This window comes from Notechis scutatus, chromosome 4, assembly GCF_049901735.1.
Source record: "Notechis scutatus isolate UNSWTSFEM ecotype Mainland chromosome 4, rNotScu1.2, whole genome shotgun sequence".
NCBI lineage: Eukaryota > Metazoa > Chordata > Lepidosauria > Squamata > Elapidae > Notechis > Notechis scutatus.
Window position 1 is genome coordinate 97,647,828 of NC_142012.1, and position 19,641 is coordinate 97,667,468.

At 37.9% G+C, this 19,641-nt stretch overlaps 1 protein-coding gene across 2 annotated transcripts in view; it reads right to left on the bottom strand.

Moving 5' to 3' along the window:
- Positions 1-19,042, bottom strand: part of LOC113430077 (putative lysosomal acid lipase/cholesteryl ester hydrolase) — a 28,972-nt gene extending 9,930 nt beyond the window's left edge. The window contains exons 1-5 of one of the 2 annotated variants that reach the window (XM_087964160.1): positions 18,678-19,042; positions 13,005-13,116; positions 6,647-6,764; positions 1,766-1,964; positions 440-549 (exon numbers count right to left, since the gene is read on the bottom strand). In XM_087964160.1, coding sequence (XP_087820286.1) covers positions 440-549; positions 1,766-1,964; positions 6,647-6,764; positions 13,005-13,109 — 532 coding nt within the window. In that variant the 5' untranslated portion in view covers positions 13,110-13,116; positions 18,678-19,042. The remainder of the gene's footprint in view (positions 1-439; positions 550-1,765; positions 1,965-6,646; positions 6,765-13,004; positions 13,117-18,677) is intronic. The other variant, XM_087964162.1, reaches the window with a different exon arrangement.
- Positions 19,043-19,641: the final 599 nt, after the last annotated feature.

Consider the following 19,641-nt stretch of genomic DNA (forward strand, 5'->3'; position numbering starts at 1 on the left):
CAACGGCTGTGTTACCTAGGGTATGCCATTTTTAAATTAAGCAGGCAACAAACCAGGAGGAAGATTTAATCCATTGTGCAGACACACTGTATTCCACATATCCTTTTATAGAGTTCAATTGAAATTGGGATGTTCATTTGGTCCAAGACATCTTAATTCAATCCAGAGTGACTTCAAAACTCTAAAGTCTTCATTCAAATTTTCATACTTTCCATTATTTAAAATATGTCTTTCCTAAGCTAATACCCTTCAGATTAGACATTCCACAAGCTAAAGTCATAACTCATCTTCAAAACATCAATTTAGGAATACTGATTAAGACTATTTACCTGTATTTGGCGTAATTATTTTTTATCATTAAGCATTATGAAATTCAGCTTCACCTATGTAGCTATTAAAATTACCAATGTTATTTACGCAACCTAGTTTGTTAACTTACCTATGGTGGTGCCTTGAGAATGACCAACGTAGAAGAGTTGCTCCTGACCAGTTTTGTTCAAGACAAAATTTATTGAAGCAGGAAGGTCATACTTAGCCATTTCATCAAAACTAAAGAGGAGAGGGGAATCCATCAGATTTACACATAACATAAAGAAGTGGGATCCATATTAGAATAGAAGAACAGAGCTGGAAGGGAACCTGGAGGTCTTCTAGTCCAACCCCCTGCTTAGGCAGGAAACCTTACACCACTTCAGACAAATGGTTATACAATCTCTTCTTAAAAACTTCCAGTGTTGGAGCATTTACAACTTCTGGAGGCAAGTTGTTCCACTGATATTATCCAAGATGCCACACAATGATATCCAGTCAATGTGATGGAAAGATACCAGGGTTCAAGTCATATTAGGGTTCACGAGTCCTTTACTGACCTATCAAGACACTTCTGGTTTAGCTTCTTTCCTTACACTGAAGATGTGGCTTGTTTTAAAAGACTACGTTAAAGATGAAATAACTATAAAATGCAATTAACGTTAGCAACAACAATAAGTGTATTTGAGAAATCTCTCTGCATTCTGCAAAAGAGCTTTCAAGAATCATGACCAATTTTATACCACTGTTATTTTTATTTATATAGTCTTCCAATGATTCCATAGTTTGCTTCTAAAATTCCTGCAACCTACCCAGAAGAATATAAGCATATGAAATGGGTGTTTAGGTGTGTGGGTGTGTCTCTCTTTACTTACTTGTTTTATTATATATGTCATGCACTCTCCTTTATTTCATTTATATATTCCACCTTCGGGAGCTCAAACTGGCCTACACACCATTCACTCTTCCCATTTTTCTGAACCACAACAACTTTGATATCTATGCTAAGAAACAGCAACTGGCTCAAAAATATCCACTGATCTTTTATAGCTGGGGATCATCTGGAATCTAGGTCTTTTAATCCAGTGTTTCTCAACCTCAATAACTTTTAAGATTTCTGCAGTTCAGCTCCTAGAATTGCCCAATCAGCCTGCTTAGCTCTTTCTTTCAGCATTTTCCCTTCCTTTCTGCAACTTTTTTTTTCTTTTTGGTAAACCTGGAGGGTTATAAAGAGAAAGTCTCTTTATAGACTTTTCTTTTTAAAAAAAGGTCAGCTTTGGGAAAGTGCCAGGACAAAAATGTAATTAGCAATGTTCTTAATGAATATAAAAAGGTCAGTTTACATATTATGGATTTGGTAAAGAAGTCATAGACAGTTTCATCCATATAGCAGAAAGAAAGGGATAGGTAGAGGGGCAAAACCAAACAGTTCCTAACGTTTAGCAAATTTGTCTACCTGAACATCCAGAATTCTTTTTGCTTTGTGGTATAGTTGATGTGTTTTCGGGACCAGGTGTTGCCTCTGCTGTTCCCTAACCAAACATCAAAACCAGCATCAGCTAGCGCAAAACCCAGGCTGTTGTAGTCTAGGTTGGTCACCCAGTTACTGCCATCAGCAAGAAAGCCATGTTGGAGAAACACAGCTGGCTTTGGTTCTGAAAGGGAAGCATTTCACACATAGTTAGAAGCAGAACTACAGCATCCTCTCCTAAGGCAAGAAAGTTCATTCCACAGCCGTTTGTACAAATGCCTTTCTTTGAACGACAGCAGATTCCATGCATAAATACATTGATCCTAATGGAATCTCTTCAAAGAGGTTCTCAAGAGGAGAATTCATGCATGTGTGATTAGGTTCACATATTTATATGCCGTCCGACTCCCAGCAACTCTGAGTGGTTTACAAATGATTTAAAACAGGGGTCCCCATTCACCGGTCCATTGACTGACACTGGCATGCCAGAAACTAGGCCATGCACACAAGCGAAGCCCCATTCACGGGATGCAAGCATGTGAAACCACGCCCCCTCCGCTCAGAGGAAAAACCTCTCTCCAAGGAACCGGTCCTTGGTGCCCAAAAGGTAGGAGGACCGCTAAATTAAAACAAAGGTACCTTCTTGTGGCCTGACCATTCACAATCCGTCTAACAAACCACCTGATTTTGACCTGCCTCGTTCTGTCTGGTTGAAACTGAACAGAATTAGGTGTGATACTGGAAGAAGTGACTCTACCCCAGGGCTGTCAAACGAGCAGCCAGTGGGCCAGATGCATCACATGCAGGCTACACCCACTCCAGCTCCGTGAAGGGAAAAAACATCAAAAAACATCATATGACGACAACGTGACATCGTTGAGACCACCCGTCTGCCAATCAGTGGAAAGATTCCCCTTGTTGTGATTCTGGAGCCAACATTGCGCAATATTAAACATATTATGCAAGATTGCCCATGGATAACTGGATTGGACATCCAGCTATGAGGCCTCTGCCGAATCTCCATAGAAGTTGTATATACCATTATGTGGACTGTGTATATTGTTTACTTCTCTTCTGTCATGCTGTCAGCATATGCTAAATAAAAAATGTAAAATATGATAATAAAAATGACAAGGATAAAAGGGGGTAGGAATGGCAGAATAACAAACCAGGTGGAAACATCAACAACAAAAACAACCAAAGTTTAAAGGGCGCCTGGGTGAAGAGCCAATTCTTTGGCCCCTCACCACGCTACATAATTCAGCTGAACATATCAATCAATCACCCTGAGTGTGGAAGGACAAGGAGAGTGGGCTACAGAAGAATTTTTTTAAGAAAAAGAAAAAATACATAACAGGTTAAAGAAAACTAAAAAAAAAATCTTTAAATGTTTTAAAAAATAAAATAATAAAAAAATGAACTGATTTTATTTGCAGATTATATTCTTTTGCTTAATTCTAAACATGCTATTCCAGTGTTGATGCTAATGATAGATGCCTTAGTAAAGTAGCAGGATAATATATTAACTAGTTCTAATTGTGATTGTTGAAATTGATAAATGTAGTTACCCTTCTATTTAAGAAATAACAATTTCATATTTGTACTGACTCCATTAAATATTTTGGTATGCCTATACGGAAAGATGTAACTTGGTAACATGTAATATAAATCAAATGTAAAAAGAGGTTTAGTAAGATATGGATAGATGGGATTCATCCTTTGGAGAATGGGGAATGCTGACAAAATAAACATTATTCCCAAATTAATTTATGTCCTGAGAGGAATTCCTGTTCAAATATATGGGAAATATTTTCAGAAAATACATTCTTTTTTTAGAAAAAAATTATGGGGTTCTTCAATTCCAAGAATATATTTACACAAGATGCAAGTACCAATTAATGAGGGAGAATTCAATTTTCCAAATCTGGAGCAATATCATCAAAAGTACCTATTCTCAAATTTTAAATATATGTACTGGAAGCCAACAATTGGTGCTAATGTTTTAATGTTGATGACTTCAGCACATCTATTCATGGAATGTGACAACTGGATAACTAAATGGATTCTCCATGCCCTTATTACTGCAAGGATGGAAAAATAAATATATTTCCTCATTTACTCAATAGATTGAAGACCTGACTACACTCACTACTTATGAGAAGACTGCCTATCAATGTAGACTTTGTATGGATAAATATAATGAAATATGGGGCTCACTTGTACAAAGTGCAGTGTACAAAGTGCAGTACACTTGTACCAAGTGCAGTGTACAAAGCATGGTAATTATACAAGTGTAATACATATATGACTATTTGTTTAGATAATTATATAGAAAAGTGTAATTGCTACTGTTGTAATTACTTTATTTTTTTTAAATTTCCTGTTCTATTCTTTTCACTTTTTAAGTACTTGTTATATACTTTTTCTGATAATGTACACTATATATTTTTGCATTTTCTTTTATTTTTTCCTCTTTTTCTATTATTTTAAAGTAATAAAAAATTAAGGAAACCACCAGCATAGTAGGACCCATTCAGATCTTTCTTTTTTATTATTATTATTTTTTAAGGGGGGGGGCTCATTCCATAGATGATCAATGTAAATTTTAGGCCAATAATTCTTCCCACAGGAAATATCAGGAAGTTAAAGTATCTAAACAGATGAATCTTCCCTTTACGTTCTCCTTTTCCACATTCAGCAAAGATAATTCCCCTATTAAAGCTGCCATTTCCTCTATTTTTAAGAAACTATAGGAATAAAAATAGAAGACTGAGCTCAGCATTCAAATGCACTCATTTCTACCTTGGTGTAAAAGTTGAGTAACTGCTGAGATGGTTGCAAATGACCTCATAGAAAAGAATTGGTGATGGGTGGGTGGTGGTGGTGGAGGGGCCTGCTTTTTATATTGAACAGAGAAGCAGGAAATCTCAAGAAGCCAAACTGGCCCCAAGGCTTCACATCACTGTGGAGGTATCCAACCTCAAAAACAAGAACGGAGGTTTCCTGCTGGGTTACATTTGTTTTATTTGCCACACCTTTGGAAAACTGAGAGACCTTGCAATTTGAAGCATTATGGTAGCAATAGCAGAATTATTATTTTTTTACTAAATTTATATGCCAGCCATTCATAGGCCACCCATCTCATTATCTAGAATAGAATAACAGAGTTGGAAGGGACCGTGGAGGTCTTCTAGTCCACCCCCTGCTCAGGCAGGAAACTCTCTACCACTTCAGGCAAATGGTTGTCCAATCTCTTGTTAAAAACTTCCAGAGTTGGAGCATTCACAACTTCCTGAGGCAAGTTGCTCCACCGATATTCCACAGGAAATTTCTCCGTAGTTCTAGGTTGCTTCTCTCCTTGATTAGTTTCCATCCATTGTTTCTTTGTCCTGCCTTCAGGTGCTTTGGAGAATAGCTTGACCTTCTTTGTGGCAACTCCAAAGATATTGAAATACTGCTATTATGTCACCCCTAGTCCTTCTTTTGATTAAATCTGTTGCCTAGACCAGGGATCGCCAACCAGTGGACCTGGAACCACTGGTGGTTCGTGAGAAAATTTTGGTGGTCCACAGAGAAATGTCAACCCCAAAGCACTGCCCAAAGCACTTAATCCAGGCTGCACGGGAACACAAGGCTGCGCCACTCAGATGCCTGTGGGAACACAAGGCTTGCGTTGCTTGCACTGCGAACAAGACGAGGTAGTGAGGAGAGGGGGGAAAGGGCAGAGGGGGGAACTTGCCCCACTCACCCCGCGCGCCTCACCTGGCCACCGGGCTGCTTTTTTCCACGTCTTTCTTCTTCTGCTTTTGTCTGCACGCAAGGAAAGCAGCAACTTTGTTTGGCTTTCAAAACATTCCTCTTTTTGGTTGCCTCCTCAAATCTCCAAGTTTTAATTCCCATTCTTTTCTCCCTTTGCTTTAATGTTCGTTGCTCCAATTGTTCATTGAAGATGGCCTCTTCTTTAATCAGCTCCTCCCCTTCTGGCACTCCTTGTTGTTCTTCATACTCCAGAATTGCCATTTCTAATTATTGTAAGGCAGGACAGCACGATTCACCTCTTTCATGCAACATTTCTTTTATGTTTTTAGTTCCATTTTTAATTCCAAAAAAAGTTCTATCATTTTTAGACACTTCTTCACATCTCTTTCTTTACTCTTTAAGTCCAAACCGACTGTCCAGTAATTTAATTTGATCAGTGTGTTTGATAGTTTTTCTCAGATTCATCAGATAGTCCAATATCCATAAATTTAAGTTTCTGCCAAGATCATCAAACAGTCCCAGAGTAATTTTTCCTGCTTCTTTCTTTTATTTTAATGTTCTCTAAGTTAGCCCATTTGAGGTATCTTGGTTCAAAAATTGTTGCCTTGTGATGCACTGTTTGGTCCAGTTAAGGGCCGTGACAACAAGATTTGCAACAAGAGTTATATAATATACAGATTGTCTCTCCTTTTGTGTTTAGTCAGCTAGATAAATGAACAGGATTTTAATGGTTGCAGTGTTTGAATTTAACAGATGATCAAAATGCTGCCCATCATACAGTATCACAGCTTCCTTTTTGAAGAAGTTTTTATATGATTTATACCCAACATGTAATTGGTTAGCCCTAGATCTAGAAGGCCCTGTTATATCGTTCTGCATAGGGCTCTGTTAGGCACAAAGATCAGCACTAAGTAAAATTCTGGCCATTCCATTTTAACAGTTCACAAGAATCTCTTGGACTAATGCCCTTACTGAACTGAGCAGAGTAATTAAACAAATTAAAATATATTGGAAATAGGAAACAATCACTTTAACAAGGACAGACAATATTTATAAGTGATTTATATACTTTCATAATATATTATCTGTTTACAAACATATACTCACCCTTGGTTTTCTGACTTATTTTCCCATAAGGAATTCTATTAATACTTAGGTAATATCCATCATCTGTCACCACCTCATATTCCTCACTGGGATATCCTCTGAATAAAATAATTTCACTCTAAAAGAGAAACAAATCAAAGATAGTGTTGTTCATTATTCAGTTATTCTAAAGTGCCTAGGCCAGCCTTCACCCATTTAATGTTCTCACAATGTTTTGGACCGCTATTCCTAGTATTCCTAGTACTTTTAGCAACGCTAGCCAGGAATTTTGAAGTTTGTTGGCTTAAAATATCTACAGAGGCTGAAAAAGGCTGGCCTAGATATTTTATTTCTCTTATCGAAACACACATCATTTAAAAAGCAAATTCTATATATCAAAGGATGAAAAAAAAGTCACAAAGGTTTTATGGTAAACATAAAAAAGTCCATTTAATATTACAGTTATTGCTGTAACTGTCAGATGACCACAATTCATCTTTGTATATGATCCTTAACTAGGGCAACTATCAACCTGCTTCAGTGTTCATAGTTGCTTAACAATGGTTTAGCAACTGCAAAGAAGTAACGCCCAAATGCCACTCTATATACCTACTTGTGGTTTGAATGTGGTAAATCCTGACAGAGTTCAAGGTTGACTCAGGCTTCCATACTTCCAAGGTCGGAAAATGAGGACCCAGAATGTTGAGGGCAATATGCTGCCATTGTGAACTGCCCAGAGAGTATTTGGTGCTTTACATGGAATGCTACTGTCAATAGTCCAACTAGCAGACCCAAAAAACCCAAGCACTCTCGGAAACTTCAAAATTCCCAAAGTGAAACTTTTGAGTACACCATTTTGGCACTGAGGAATTAAAACCTGCTCTCTATGTTTTTTCCCCGTGCAACGCTGCATAGGTAAACATTGGATTTCCCTTCCTCCCACCCATCATGATCACACTGTCCAATAATGAATAAGGATTTTGTTTTGTCTTTGTCGGACACCTGCAGTAGTGACCTTGGTGTGTCTCGGCTTACACGGTCTATTCTTGGAATGTCTGAATTCTCATCAATCCCTCCCCCCAGTTCTTTGGTAAGTTGAATAGTGATAAGTGGTTAACTGGTTCAAAAGCGATTCACACTTGACCACTATTATTACTCTATTGCTACTGATCGACACAGATATCATGGATAGCCATGAATACATACAAACGTATTTTCTGTATTACCGTAAGAAGAACCACCCTTGAAAAGCATTCAAAAGTAACTACTGGTGCCAAATGTGACAACTACTCTACAAAATGTCTATACTGAAAAGATCTGGACTGCTTGCCCAGTGCTTACAATAACACGTAGCCTTATATACTGATACACAGTGCTTTACAGCCCTCTTTAAGTATTATTACTACTACTCTTTGAAGCAACCCAACTATTAAGATCTGTAGATGTAGAGATGTACCAATAATATAGTAGTTTCTCTGGAAGGTGAATTTCTAATCAATGGCACTGATCTTCATTCATTCAACATGGAGGAAACCTGAAAACTTTTTATTTATTTTTATTCCATCTTTATTATTTTTATAAGTAACTCAACGCAACAAACGTACCTTTATACTCCCTTCTCATCCTATCTTCCCCACAATCATAACTCTGTGAATGGGTTGGGCTGAGAAAAGAGACTGGCCCAAAGTCACCCATCCAGCTTTCATGCCAAAAGCAGGACTAGAACTCGGTCTACTGGTTTCTAAATTGGTGTCTTAACCACTAGGCCAAAGCTGCCCTTTTTAGGCAGGGCTTTTGTTAATTTCAGTAGCAATATTATAGTCTCTTCTTAACTCAATAGAGTCTGTCATTTTAATTCATTTTTTTAAGTTAGCCACATTAATAAAGGCAAAGTATATATGAATTAAAATCAGGAATCAGAAGTCAACCCTTCACACAAACTGGAGAAAATCTAACCAGGTATCCGACTCCAATGCTTTAATAAACTATTTCCCCCAGCCTTATTTTAGTACTGGAAGGTTTTAGCTCAGGGATCCCCAACCTTTTCGACGCCGCGCCCGGTTCCGACATCAGCTGGGCGCCGCGCCCGGTATCAGGCGTCAACTGGGCGCCGCCATCTTTATGACGAAAAGGCGCTTCCGGTGACGCGTCGGAAGCGCTGTTCGTCATAAAAGATGGCGGCGCCAGCGCTTCTGGTGAGCTTTTTCGGGTAGAAATGGCTTTCTACCCGGAAAAGCTCACGAGCACTGGCGCCGCCATCTTTTATGACGAAACAGCGCCCGGTGAGCTTTCTACCGGAAAAGCTCACCAGAAGCGCTTTTTACCAAAAAGATGGCGGCGCCCAGCAACCAGCGGCCCGGTAAGGGTTGTTCCATGCCGGTATCGCCGGTCCGCGGACCGGCGGTTGGGGACCCTGTTTTAGCTCCTTCTTTGAAAACCTTTTCTTTAAAGCTTAGCAATTGGGGTAAATAACATTTTGGCGATCAACCTTAATGGTTATGGAGGGTTAAGGATGGCAATTGGTAGGATGTCAATGCAAAAGACAAAGTTAAATTCAGGTGTTTCTGCAGATCCACGAGAAGGTGGCTATGACAATATGAACAAAGCACGGACTGTTTTTATGTGTACTGTATGTTGGGTGGGACCTTCAACCACATTATCATGCCACCATCTTAAACTTTCTGTGTGCACTCTGGCCACATTGCACATGTGCATTGTCCATGTGTCCTTATTATAAAAAAACAACAACCCAGTCCTTTATTTCAGAAAGCTGTCCATTAGATTTAATTCAATTATTTATTTTCTTGGTTTTCTTCTAGAATTGTCCTTTGTAAAGCAAGTGATAAACATAAACAATTATTTTTGTACTTTTTCCAGATTTACCCTTTATTGGTTTCAAGAAAATATAATCTGGTAGAATTTTTTTCCTTCTGTTTGGAGCAAGCTTGTAATTAGACCACCTTACATTTTAGGGCTAATTTCCATCTTTCTGCTCTCTCAAAATATCTAGAGAGGTTGGAAAACACAGGCCTAGAAAGTTTATTTCACTTATCTAAAAATACATAAAACAGCAAGTTCAATGTACAAAAGGATGGGGAGAAATCACAAAGTATTTTTTAAATGGAATATTAAAAAGTTGTATTAATATGTAAATCAGCTACGTCATATGATTGTTGAAGAAAAACTAAGCAATAAAGCTGAAGCAATTCATCTCTGTATTTGACTAATGTTTAGCAACTGCCGAGAGGCAGTGTCCAAATGTCACTCTATGTACCTATTGTACAAGACAGATACAGTGGGAGTCATATGTACATCCAATCACATCCATGGTAAACACGCTGACTTTTGGCTTACAATGAAAATCAGGAACATTCAATCAGGGGACTTCCGGTTTGTCGGCTTCGCGAGCAACAGGGATTTGCGACTCTGAGCGATCCCTGCCGCGCTAGCCGCTTTTGGTGCTCCGATCCGGACGGGTCCGGAGCTAGGCTATCCTGCAGGGGTAGCTGAAGATAGGGGGATCCGGAGAGGGGTTTGGGGGTGTTGCAGACCCCCTCCCCAGCCGGCAGAACCCCCTTTTCCCAAGACGGTGCAGCGGCGGTCCGCAATGGCCGCCACAAAGAAGCCGGCAGCTGGGCAAGTATGCGCAGGAGGAAGAGGAGAAAGCTTTTGAGAGTGAAAGTTTTCTTGGTTGATCCAGGACTCTAAGATACATTTAATATAATTCCTGGAAATGATGGCTTTTTGGATGATTCTTTCCACAAGAGAAAATAAGCGGCAATTTTGAGGTGCTGAAAGGAAAGTTTACTCTCCCTCCCGACGGAATTAATAAGTGGATATTGAGAAACCTGTTTTTTTTTTCAGGTAAAACTAGCTTTATGGGATAAGTCGGAAGGGAGAGGACAAAAAATATATTCATCTGGTTTGATTTTGTTGGAGGAGATGCCTTAAGGATTTGAAGACAGAAATATAATTCCAATAAGGCTTTAAAATACAGATTTGGATTTTCTTTTTTCTTTTGTCTGATACTACCCCTGGAAGAGAAAGGGAGAATTTTGTCTTGGCTTGGATTGATTGAGGATTTTGGGATTGTTTTATTTTTATTTTTTTGAAATATCTTGGTTGGTGTAAGAAGAAAGAGGGAAAAAAGAAAAGAAAAGAAAAGATCTATAATGGCTTTTTCTTTTGAGGAACTGAGGGAAGAATATGAGCAAATAAAAACAGACGGTAAAGATGGTATGGAAAAAGCCTTCCTTTTTTTAGAAATGGCGCTGGTTAACTATCAACAAACAATACAACAGATGGAGGCAGAAGAACAACAACAAGAAGACGAAGACGCCATCTTTAATGAATCCCAAAATTTAACTAAGAAAGAAGGAAGGAAGAAAGCGAGGAAAATGAAGGACTTAAGATCTAAAAAAACATTCAAGAAAGAGAAAAATAAGATGCAAAATAAATATAATGATAGTAAACAAAAGAAAAAGGGAACACAACAGAGAAGGGATGCCAGCAAGGCAGAGGCTAGAAGAAGGGGGGGTAGGAAGATTTGGTGGGGGAAGAAAGAAAGGGGAAAGGCGGAGAAAAGCCACAAAGTTTTGAAATTAGATGGGAAAAGAGGAATTTTTTTTAGGGACAAAGGGTAAAGTACAATTTTCTTAAAAAAGATTTTGCAAGGTACATAAGATGGTATTGTAACATCTGTATTAGAAATAGAAAATTAGAATGGCTTAAGAGTTAATAAGAAATTAAAATGCTGAAATGTTTAATAATGATTGATTTTAAAATTTAATAAAATATTAAAGGGAATGTTTAGAATATTGAGTTTTAATTAAAGAGTTTAATATGACTATGGTATTGATGTTATTATAAAACTATTATAGTAGCATTTGTTTTTTGAAAAGGCAATGGGAATGTTATAATTTAATATTTAGATTTATTATTTATCTATGTATTTAATCATTTTGGATTTATTACTCCGTTTTTATTATTATTAAAAAAAATTAGTAGATAGAATGTACCAAGCAGAATCAGATTGGGTATTAGGTGTTATTTTAAATGTTAATCTAATTAATTTAGGGGGAGGATAGAAAGGCATCATACTCTGATTAGTGATTTCAGGAGAAATTCTTTTTTTTTTTCATTATAAGGAATGAGATAGAGGGATAATAAAGAATGGGCAAAAGATACAAATATAATGATTTAAATTAAGATGGATTAAATAAGATAGAATTATGAAGAGTGAAATGTGTGGAGAAGTTTATATAGAAGATATAGAATGGTAAATAAAATAGGTAATGATATGTAAGATGAGCATGAATATAATTGAAGCCCATATAAAGAGAGGTACCTGGGGCCAAGTTACTTTCCTAAAAGATTTTTTATATGTTTGTTTGTTGTGTGTTTATGTATTTGAGAGTATTAATAAAACCTTGTAGAAATACAGAATGAGAATAATGGTAACCAAGTCAGAAAGAAATAGATGAAATAATAATAGCGAAATTGAATAAGAGTAAAGAGAAGTAAAGAGAAATTGGATAAGAGGTATTTTTATGCTCATATGGAAATGGCTTAAAATAGAATTGTATTGTATAAAATAAGGTTTTATCTGACTTGTAAAATTTATAATGGAAAAAGGTTCAAATATGTAATGGTTGATGATGATTTGTTTGTCTTTGAAATTAATAAAATTTGCTTAAAAAAAAAAAAGAAAGAAAATCAGGAACATTCAATCAGGTGAAAAGAATCAGGACCATACATTAGGTGGCAGTTCAGAAATTTTATTGTTGAACCCTATTCATAAGAACCTAGGCAATCAATGGATAGTACAAAGTTGGCATTAGATACGAGTCAATGTAATTCGTGGAGAGTTGGATTGTTTGTGGCAACCGAACAACTCCATACTGATAACTCCTTTAACACCATCCCCAGTGAGGCAGGTCAAATTTTTCAACTTGAAATTTCCAAACATTAGGGATGCTCAAAAGTTGTGACATGACTTGGGGATTGTAAAAATATTTTGGTTTAATATAATTGAGATGTATTTGGTAAGTAACTACATAAATATCATAATTTTTTAACGTTTTGTTTCATTTGGCTCTCCCTCTCCTTCTACATGTTTGCCGGTTTGGATATGTATCTCACAAGAACTCAACTCACCACTGAGCACTTTAAAAATTCTGCAGTTTATTGCATTGTTTTGCTTTACTTGTTTTAAACTGCTCCCAATTGGGGAAAATTTGCTTAAGAACAGAGTGTTTTTCCTCTGCAGTCCAAATTTTCAATGAAGATCAAACTTCATGAAAAGATTGGCCACAGACTTAATATGCAGTACCAATCACTGAAATAGTCTGAAATTGAAGTGATAATAGTAACAACTTACAATGTTCATGGATGTTTCTGGATTCACATCACTTTTTCTCCTGTCAAGCATTGCTGAATTTACCAGGCCTTGGAACAAGCTCACTGCGATTATTAACAGCCACATCTTATCTCTACCAAAAAAAAGAGAGAGAGGTCATCTCCTCAGCACAAATATGCAAGTCTATACCACCACAAACACTACAGTAATAATCAACCTCCTCTAACACCCACATTAAGACTGTGAAGCCGCAGCTCTCTTATGTTCTATACAGAAACATGAGATAAAAGCAGCTTAAACTGATTTACGCTCAGCTGATACTCAGAGCTGTGGCAAAAAAAACCCAGTGTTTGCCTAGAACAGAAAATCTAACAGAAAATCCATTGTTAGAGGCTGTGGAATTCTGGGAATTGAAAGTTACTGAGATTGAAAAACATTAAACTAGAATGTTCCCATTATTTCTTTTGCCTCTGGCCAATCTCCACAATCAATGGGTTTAATAGAACTAGTTGCCCTCATTAATCTCTGACAGGGGAGACAATCAGTAAATTAATCCTTGTGCATTTTCATCTTAGGTCAGAGACTTCTTGAGCACCAAAGACTGGTTCCGTGGAGAAAGGTTTTTCCGTGGACTGGAGGGGGCATGGTTTTGAGTGCTGCTTACATCCCACAGATGGGGCTTTGCTTGTTTACTTGGCCCAGTTTCTAGCATGAAGTGGGCCCGGAGGCCACGGGTGTTGGAGACCCCTGATCCAGGCTATAAGGTACAGCATTACCTGAACAGATTTCTTTCTTGGTTTTATACCTTGTTTTTCCTGATGGTACTCAAGGAAAATTACACATCACCCCTTCTCTGATTTTTCCCTACAACAACCCTGTGAGGTAGGCTTGGCTGATTGACCAAGTTACCCAAGGAATTTCCATGGTTGAAGGTGGACTGGAATCAGCATCACCTGGTTCTACTAATACACCATAACTACTACACCACAGTGCAGTACTATCATTACAAAGCAATTACATATTGCATACACACACATATCATCTCAATGACTGCTATCAGTTTCCAGTTACCGGATATTAAAAGTTAAGGGGGGGACGGACATTAACATCACCACAAATCCATGTTACTTATCTAAACATTTGCAAATGTTGAGTTTTCAATGTATTTATCAAAAACTGAAGTTGCCAGGAACACAAGATCAATATCGGAACAGATAAATAGGCCTCTACATGTTGAAAATCTAGTTTAAAAAAACAACTTGTATATATCTTGGCTGAATTTTTAAAAGATAAATAAAGTCGGATCTGGACATGAGACCATTAGGAAACCTCAGGGATGAATGTTAGACTGGGCAGTTAAAAACCCAACAAATAAAAAAGCAAAAGAAAAAATATTTTCACATCATTATAAAGTCTCCTATCAATCAACAAGAACTGAACTCAATTCTAGGGAATTGGGATCTATTATTGGTCTCCTATTCTGCTTGCAGAGTTTCCAGTACCTGGTTACTCACGTTTACTGTTCCACAGAGAATTTTGATCTGACCCAGCTTGGTCCTTGTACTTTCTAACTCTATATAGAAATTGCAAGTTCACATCTCAAACTCTAATAATAACATAAAGCACCATTTATGCGCTGGGGGGGGCAAGATTGCTCAGGAAAATCTCCACATTTGTAAAAGCAACTCCTCCCATCCAAAAAGGAGGCAATTAAAGTATGGAGCAGTGTAGGACTCCAAAAATAGCTCAAGACACAGTGGATGTGAAAAGACTCAAGAAGAGGCTTTTAAGAGAGAGAGAAAAAGAGTACAACTGAATGAAGCTCAATCACCAGGACTGTGGCGTTTTTCAGAAGATAAAAAAGAATTGACTGATAAAACTTGTTCATTCCTTATTCAAAGAGGATGTCTTCAATGGTGGAGCTACCTTTCCCCCAGAAGGCCTGTTCCTTTTGGGGGGGGGGGCAGCATGTCACAAGTCTCATGACAGGCTACACAATTCCCCTGCCTCCATAAAAGTCACTTCCCTGTTACTGCTGAAAATGGAAATTAAAATTATAATATATTAAAAAGGACCCAAAGGATTCTGACTGAGACACACTGTTCTCCTTCTGCAATAAAAATGTCTCAAGACCAGAATTAGAAGTCACAAACAAAACAGTTCTGGACTTAAAGTCATTGTCAGAATTGTAATTTTCCATCCTTTCAACTTTATGCATTCAATACTAGTCTTCAATTGCTGTCTTGGGCTGGACAGACCCCGCATGCAAAAAACTTTTTAGGTAGGGAACAGTCTGAGAGTTGGGTGGAAGCACACACACCTTCAGCAAGGTTTAAGCTGACTGGAAGAGGTCAACCTGATTTTTCCCAGGCTTTTCTACTATTACAAGTTGAACTACTATATTATGATCTGCTATAATCTATGGAAATAGGTAGGCGAATCTGATCTGGCATGATGATCATAGGATTGCAGGTGAGTATTTCGTACTTGGATATTGGCTTGGAAAAGACAGAACATGCTAGTAAAATGCAGAACAAACAGTTATGGAATGCCCAGAAGGGAGTTTTTGACATAATGTTGGCAACTTCAATTAACAATTCTGAATTAACTTCCCCGCCTTAAATTCATTCCATTTTGTGCTGTAAATCCTATGTTGAATCAATTCACTGAAACAAACACAACAAAAAACCACAGCGGTTATGTTTGTTATCTTTAACAAACATGCCAGAATTTATAGCAAAAACTTGTTATTTATTTATTTGTTTGTAAATTTTATTTGAGTTTTCACAAAGAGAAAAAAAATACAAATAAAACATCTTTTTTGAAAGTAGTGTAATCCCGGGTTACATTTCTTCGTACAGACACAAATTCAGGTTCATGCTCATTTTTATATTCTATTCCATATCTTATTACTATTTTACATTTTCTGCATAGCTTCTCCCCTCTTTTAATTTTCTCAATTTTATTTTAATTATCTCATCTCAATTCAAATAATTGTATTTATATTTTTTGTCTGTCCTGTTTCAATTATCTATTATCTTTTCTCATTAAACAAAATTTTTCCTGTAGTTACTGATTGGAGTATGACTGATTGGAGTTACTGATTGGAGTATATCTTTTCCCTAAAGTTGTAACATTCAGTATAATACATAACTTCCATTCGGATTCTGCTTGGTACATTCTTAAAATACACACTGTATTCTTAAAAAAAGAAAAAATTATAAATATATATATAATTAAAACAACATTCCATTCCAATTCAATTCTATCATTAATATTAATATTCATTAAAGTCTCAACATCTTTAACATTACTTTTCAATTAAATATCATACTTCTATGGGAACAATTATAAACTTTCCATAGTTAATTCCCCCCCTTCACTTATATTTTATAAAACATTAACTAATTAAAATGTTCCCATTCCTTCCTAATTCAATTTTCTCATTTATTTTATTTCACTTATTTTATTCACAAACATTTCACTAAATTACACTATTTTATCCCTCATTTTAATCATACGTTGTTTCCAATTTTCTAAAGTTATTTCTATTACTAATAGAATACAATTTTATGTACCTTTACAGAATCCCTTTTTGTTAGATTTTCACCCATTATCTCTAAATAGGTCTTCTTTTTCCTTTCTTCCCTCTCTTCTTCTCTCTCCCCTTTTTACCCCTTTGTCTCTCTACCTCTATTTCTCTCTTCTGTATTCCCCTTTTCTGTTGCTTTCCAGTATTATACTTATTTTTTGAATTATTTTTCTTTTCTTTGGTTGTTTTTTTAAGTCTTAAATTCTCCATTCTCTTTCCCCCCCTTTCCTTTTTCTTCCCCACATAAAATTGCTTGTTCATTAAAGATGGCTTCTTCTTTGTCCCAGTCTTCTTGTTTTGCAGTCGTTTCTTGTTGTTTCTCATAGTTCCAAATCTCCATTTCTAAGAACTGAAAAACGAAGCCAAAAGAACCCTTCCCTTCTTGTGCATCTTCTTTGTACTTTTTAAGTTCCATTTTCAATTCATCCAGAAGTGGTGCCATTGTATAAATTTTTAAACAACCACCCAATTAATTTTAGTCATTCAAATATAATAACCAAGAATCCAAAGATCACCAAATAATCAAAAAACACGCAAGCTGTTTCTTTTTTTGCTCTTTTTTTTTCACTTTCTCTTCCTGGGGTTACTATTTAGTTGCAAAGTTTCAGTTAAAATGTATCTTTTAGAAGTCTTGTTGAAGTTTTACTGTAGATTCTTTTTAATTCCAGGCAGTCTCCTCCCTTCCAGATCCTGCCCTTATTCTTTTTCTCTCCCTTCCTGCTTATGAAAAAGAAAATTTTTAATGTCCAGAAATCTTTATTATCCCTTTGGCATTTTGTTTTATTTTCAGCTTAATTGCCTATTGATGTCAAAGTGGATTTTTCTAATTTCTTGTTTAAGTCTCTTAGTTGTCAGTATAGGGAAGGAGAGAGAAGGGGAAAAAAGCCAAACCTTTCCCTTTTCACTTTCCTTCGCTGCTTCCGACTTCTTTGTTATTTTTTGTAAGTTTAAATTCCAGGGTACCTTAGTTGTTGCTTTTACAATTTAACCCGGTCAGCCAAAACTTTCACTTTTTATCTTCCTCCTGCACATTCTTTTCCGGTCGAGTTCTTCTTTGTGGTGGCCATTTCTGACCACAGCTGCAACCGCCTTCGGGAAAGGGAGTAATGGCCAGCTGTGAGGAGGAGAGATGCAGCTCTCCTCAACCCTGCTGGCCGTCTCCCCCCTCTTCACCTCTACGGGGTGGCTTAGCCCCAAAACCAGCCGGCTCGGGGCGCTCCAGCGGCAAGCCCAGACAGAAACTGCGCACGATCACGGATTCCTGCCTGTCGCCGAAGCCCTTCAAACCGGAAGTCCCCAAAACTTGTTTTTATTTGTAGTTAGCCTGGGGCTTGGGAGCAAAATTAAAAAACAACACACTGGTCCGACGCAGATTGGATCCCGCAACATTATTCTGGGGCACGTATATTTGCCTTCATTTGTTAAGTCAAAAAAGACCTTTATGAAACCTGGCCTGTAACTAGATGGAAGGCTGTTGAATAGGGAATTTATAGGTTAAACTATTAGGAGATCTGAAAAATACTCCAGAAAAGCTGGTGGCAGACTACTTCCGTATGGTTGCCAAGAACTTCATATCGCCTTCAGAAATCCCCAAGATGCTTTTTTCAGGAGGCAAATGGACTTTCTTGTTTTTTCTTTTGAAGACATTTCTCTTCTCATCCAAGCAGCTTCTTCAGCTCTGCCAGGACAGTGAGGAATGGAAGGATTGATATTCCTCGCAGACAGCTGGTCTCCTAAAGGATGCAGATTACCAGCTGTCTGCAAGGAAGATCAATCCCTCCAATCCTCACTGTCCTGGCAGAGCTGAAGAAGCTGCTTGGATGAGAAGAGAAATGTCTTCAAAAGAAAAAAAAAACAAGAAAGTCCAGCTGCCTCCCGAAAAAAGCACCTTTGGGACACACCACATTAAGTTTCTTCACCTCCCCAAAGAAGGCCCTTAAAGGCATTTGAAGAGCCGCCAACCCGATGGAAAACACACGTTTCCCAACCACCCTCCCCGCATCCCATTTTCCTGGGAAGCTTCATATGCAACGATTTGATCGGGGCTTCCCCTCGAGTCACGCCCTGGTGCCCTACAGGAAAAGAAACAGCCACAAACTCACCGGGAAGCGACGAGACGGCGAAGGCAGAGAAAGAGAAACCTCGCCCGCACTGGCTCCGGGGTAGTTTTTAAGCGCTCCTCCCCGGCATCGCAGCGCAGGCCAAACCACGCCTCTCAGGCTATGCGTATTGCCCAATCAGCGTTCCCGGGGAGAAAATACGCTCCGCCCCTCACACCCATGACAGGGACCGGAGTGGAGCTGGGAGCGAAGTGAAGCTGAGGGAATCGCCTCCCTGCCTTCTCTTGGCGCCTGGCCTCCTTTCTTGCCCTTTTTACGCTTCGCTGCCGCTGTCGCGCCCAGGGTGGCTGGTGCTAAAGCGCTTCTCGGGACGTTTCCCCCCTGACGAGGCTCCTGCGAAGAGACGGAAAGAGGGCAGCCGCCTCCTCCGCTCTGCAGCTGGGCCCTCAGCAACCAAGAGAGCGGCTGGCACAAGAGGCTGCCCCCCGCCCCGTGGCCCTGACTGAACATACGGGCAGCTCCTTCAGTGGCCGTTCAAAGTTACAACTTGGCACTGAAAGAAGTGACTTGTGACCATTTTTCGCACTTGCGACCTTGGCAGCATGGCTCCCACGATGCTTGGCAACTGGTTTATACTTATGACCATGACTGTGTCCCATTTTTTTAAAATAAATGTTTTGTTTTATTTTTATTACAAACATCTTCTTCCATTTGCATTCATTTGGTCTGGTTACAAGTATCTTGTGCAATGCAGTTAATGTTTACAGTCATATTCATTACATATTCATTACATAGTAGTATTCTCTAATCTTATACTTATTGTACTTAATATCACTATCTTTCTTAGATTATTTATTTCTGTTAAAAAATATCTATTGTCCCTCTTAACTAATCCATTAATGATATCTAGCTTTCATATTTTTTCTCTAACCATTGATAGAATAGTTCCCATACCTTATAATATTTAGTTTGCTCTCTTTCTTTAATTACAAGTATTAATCTATTC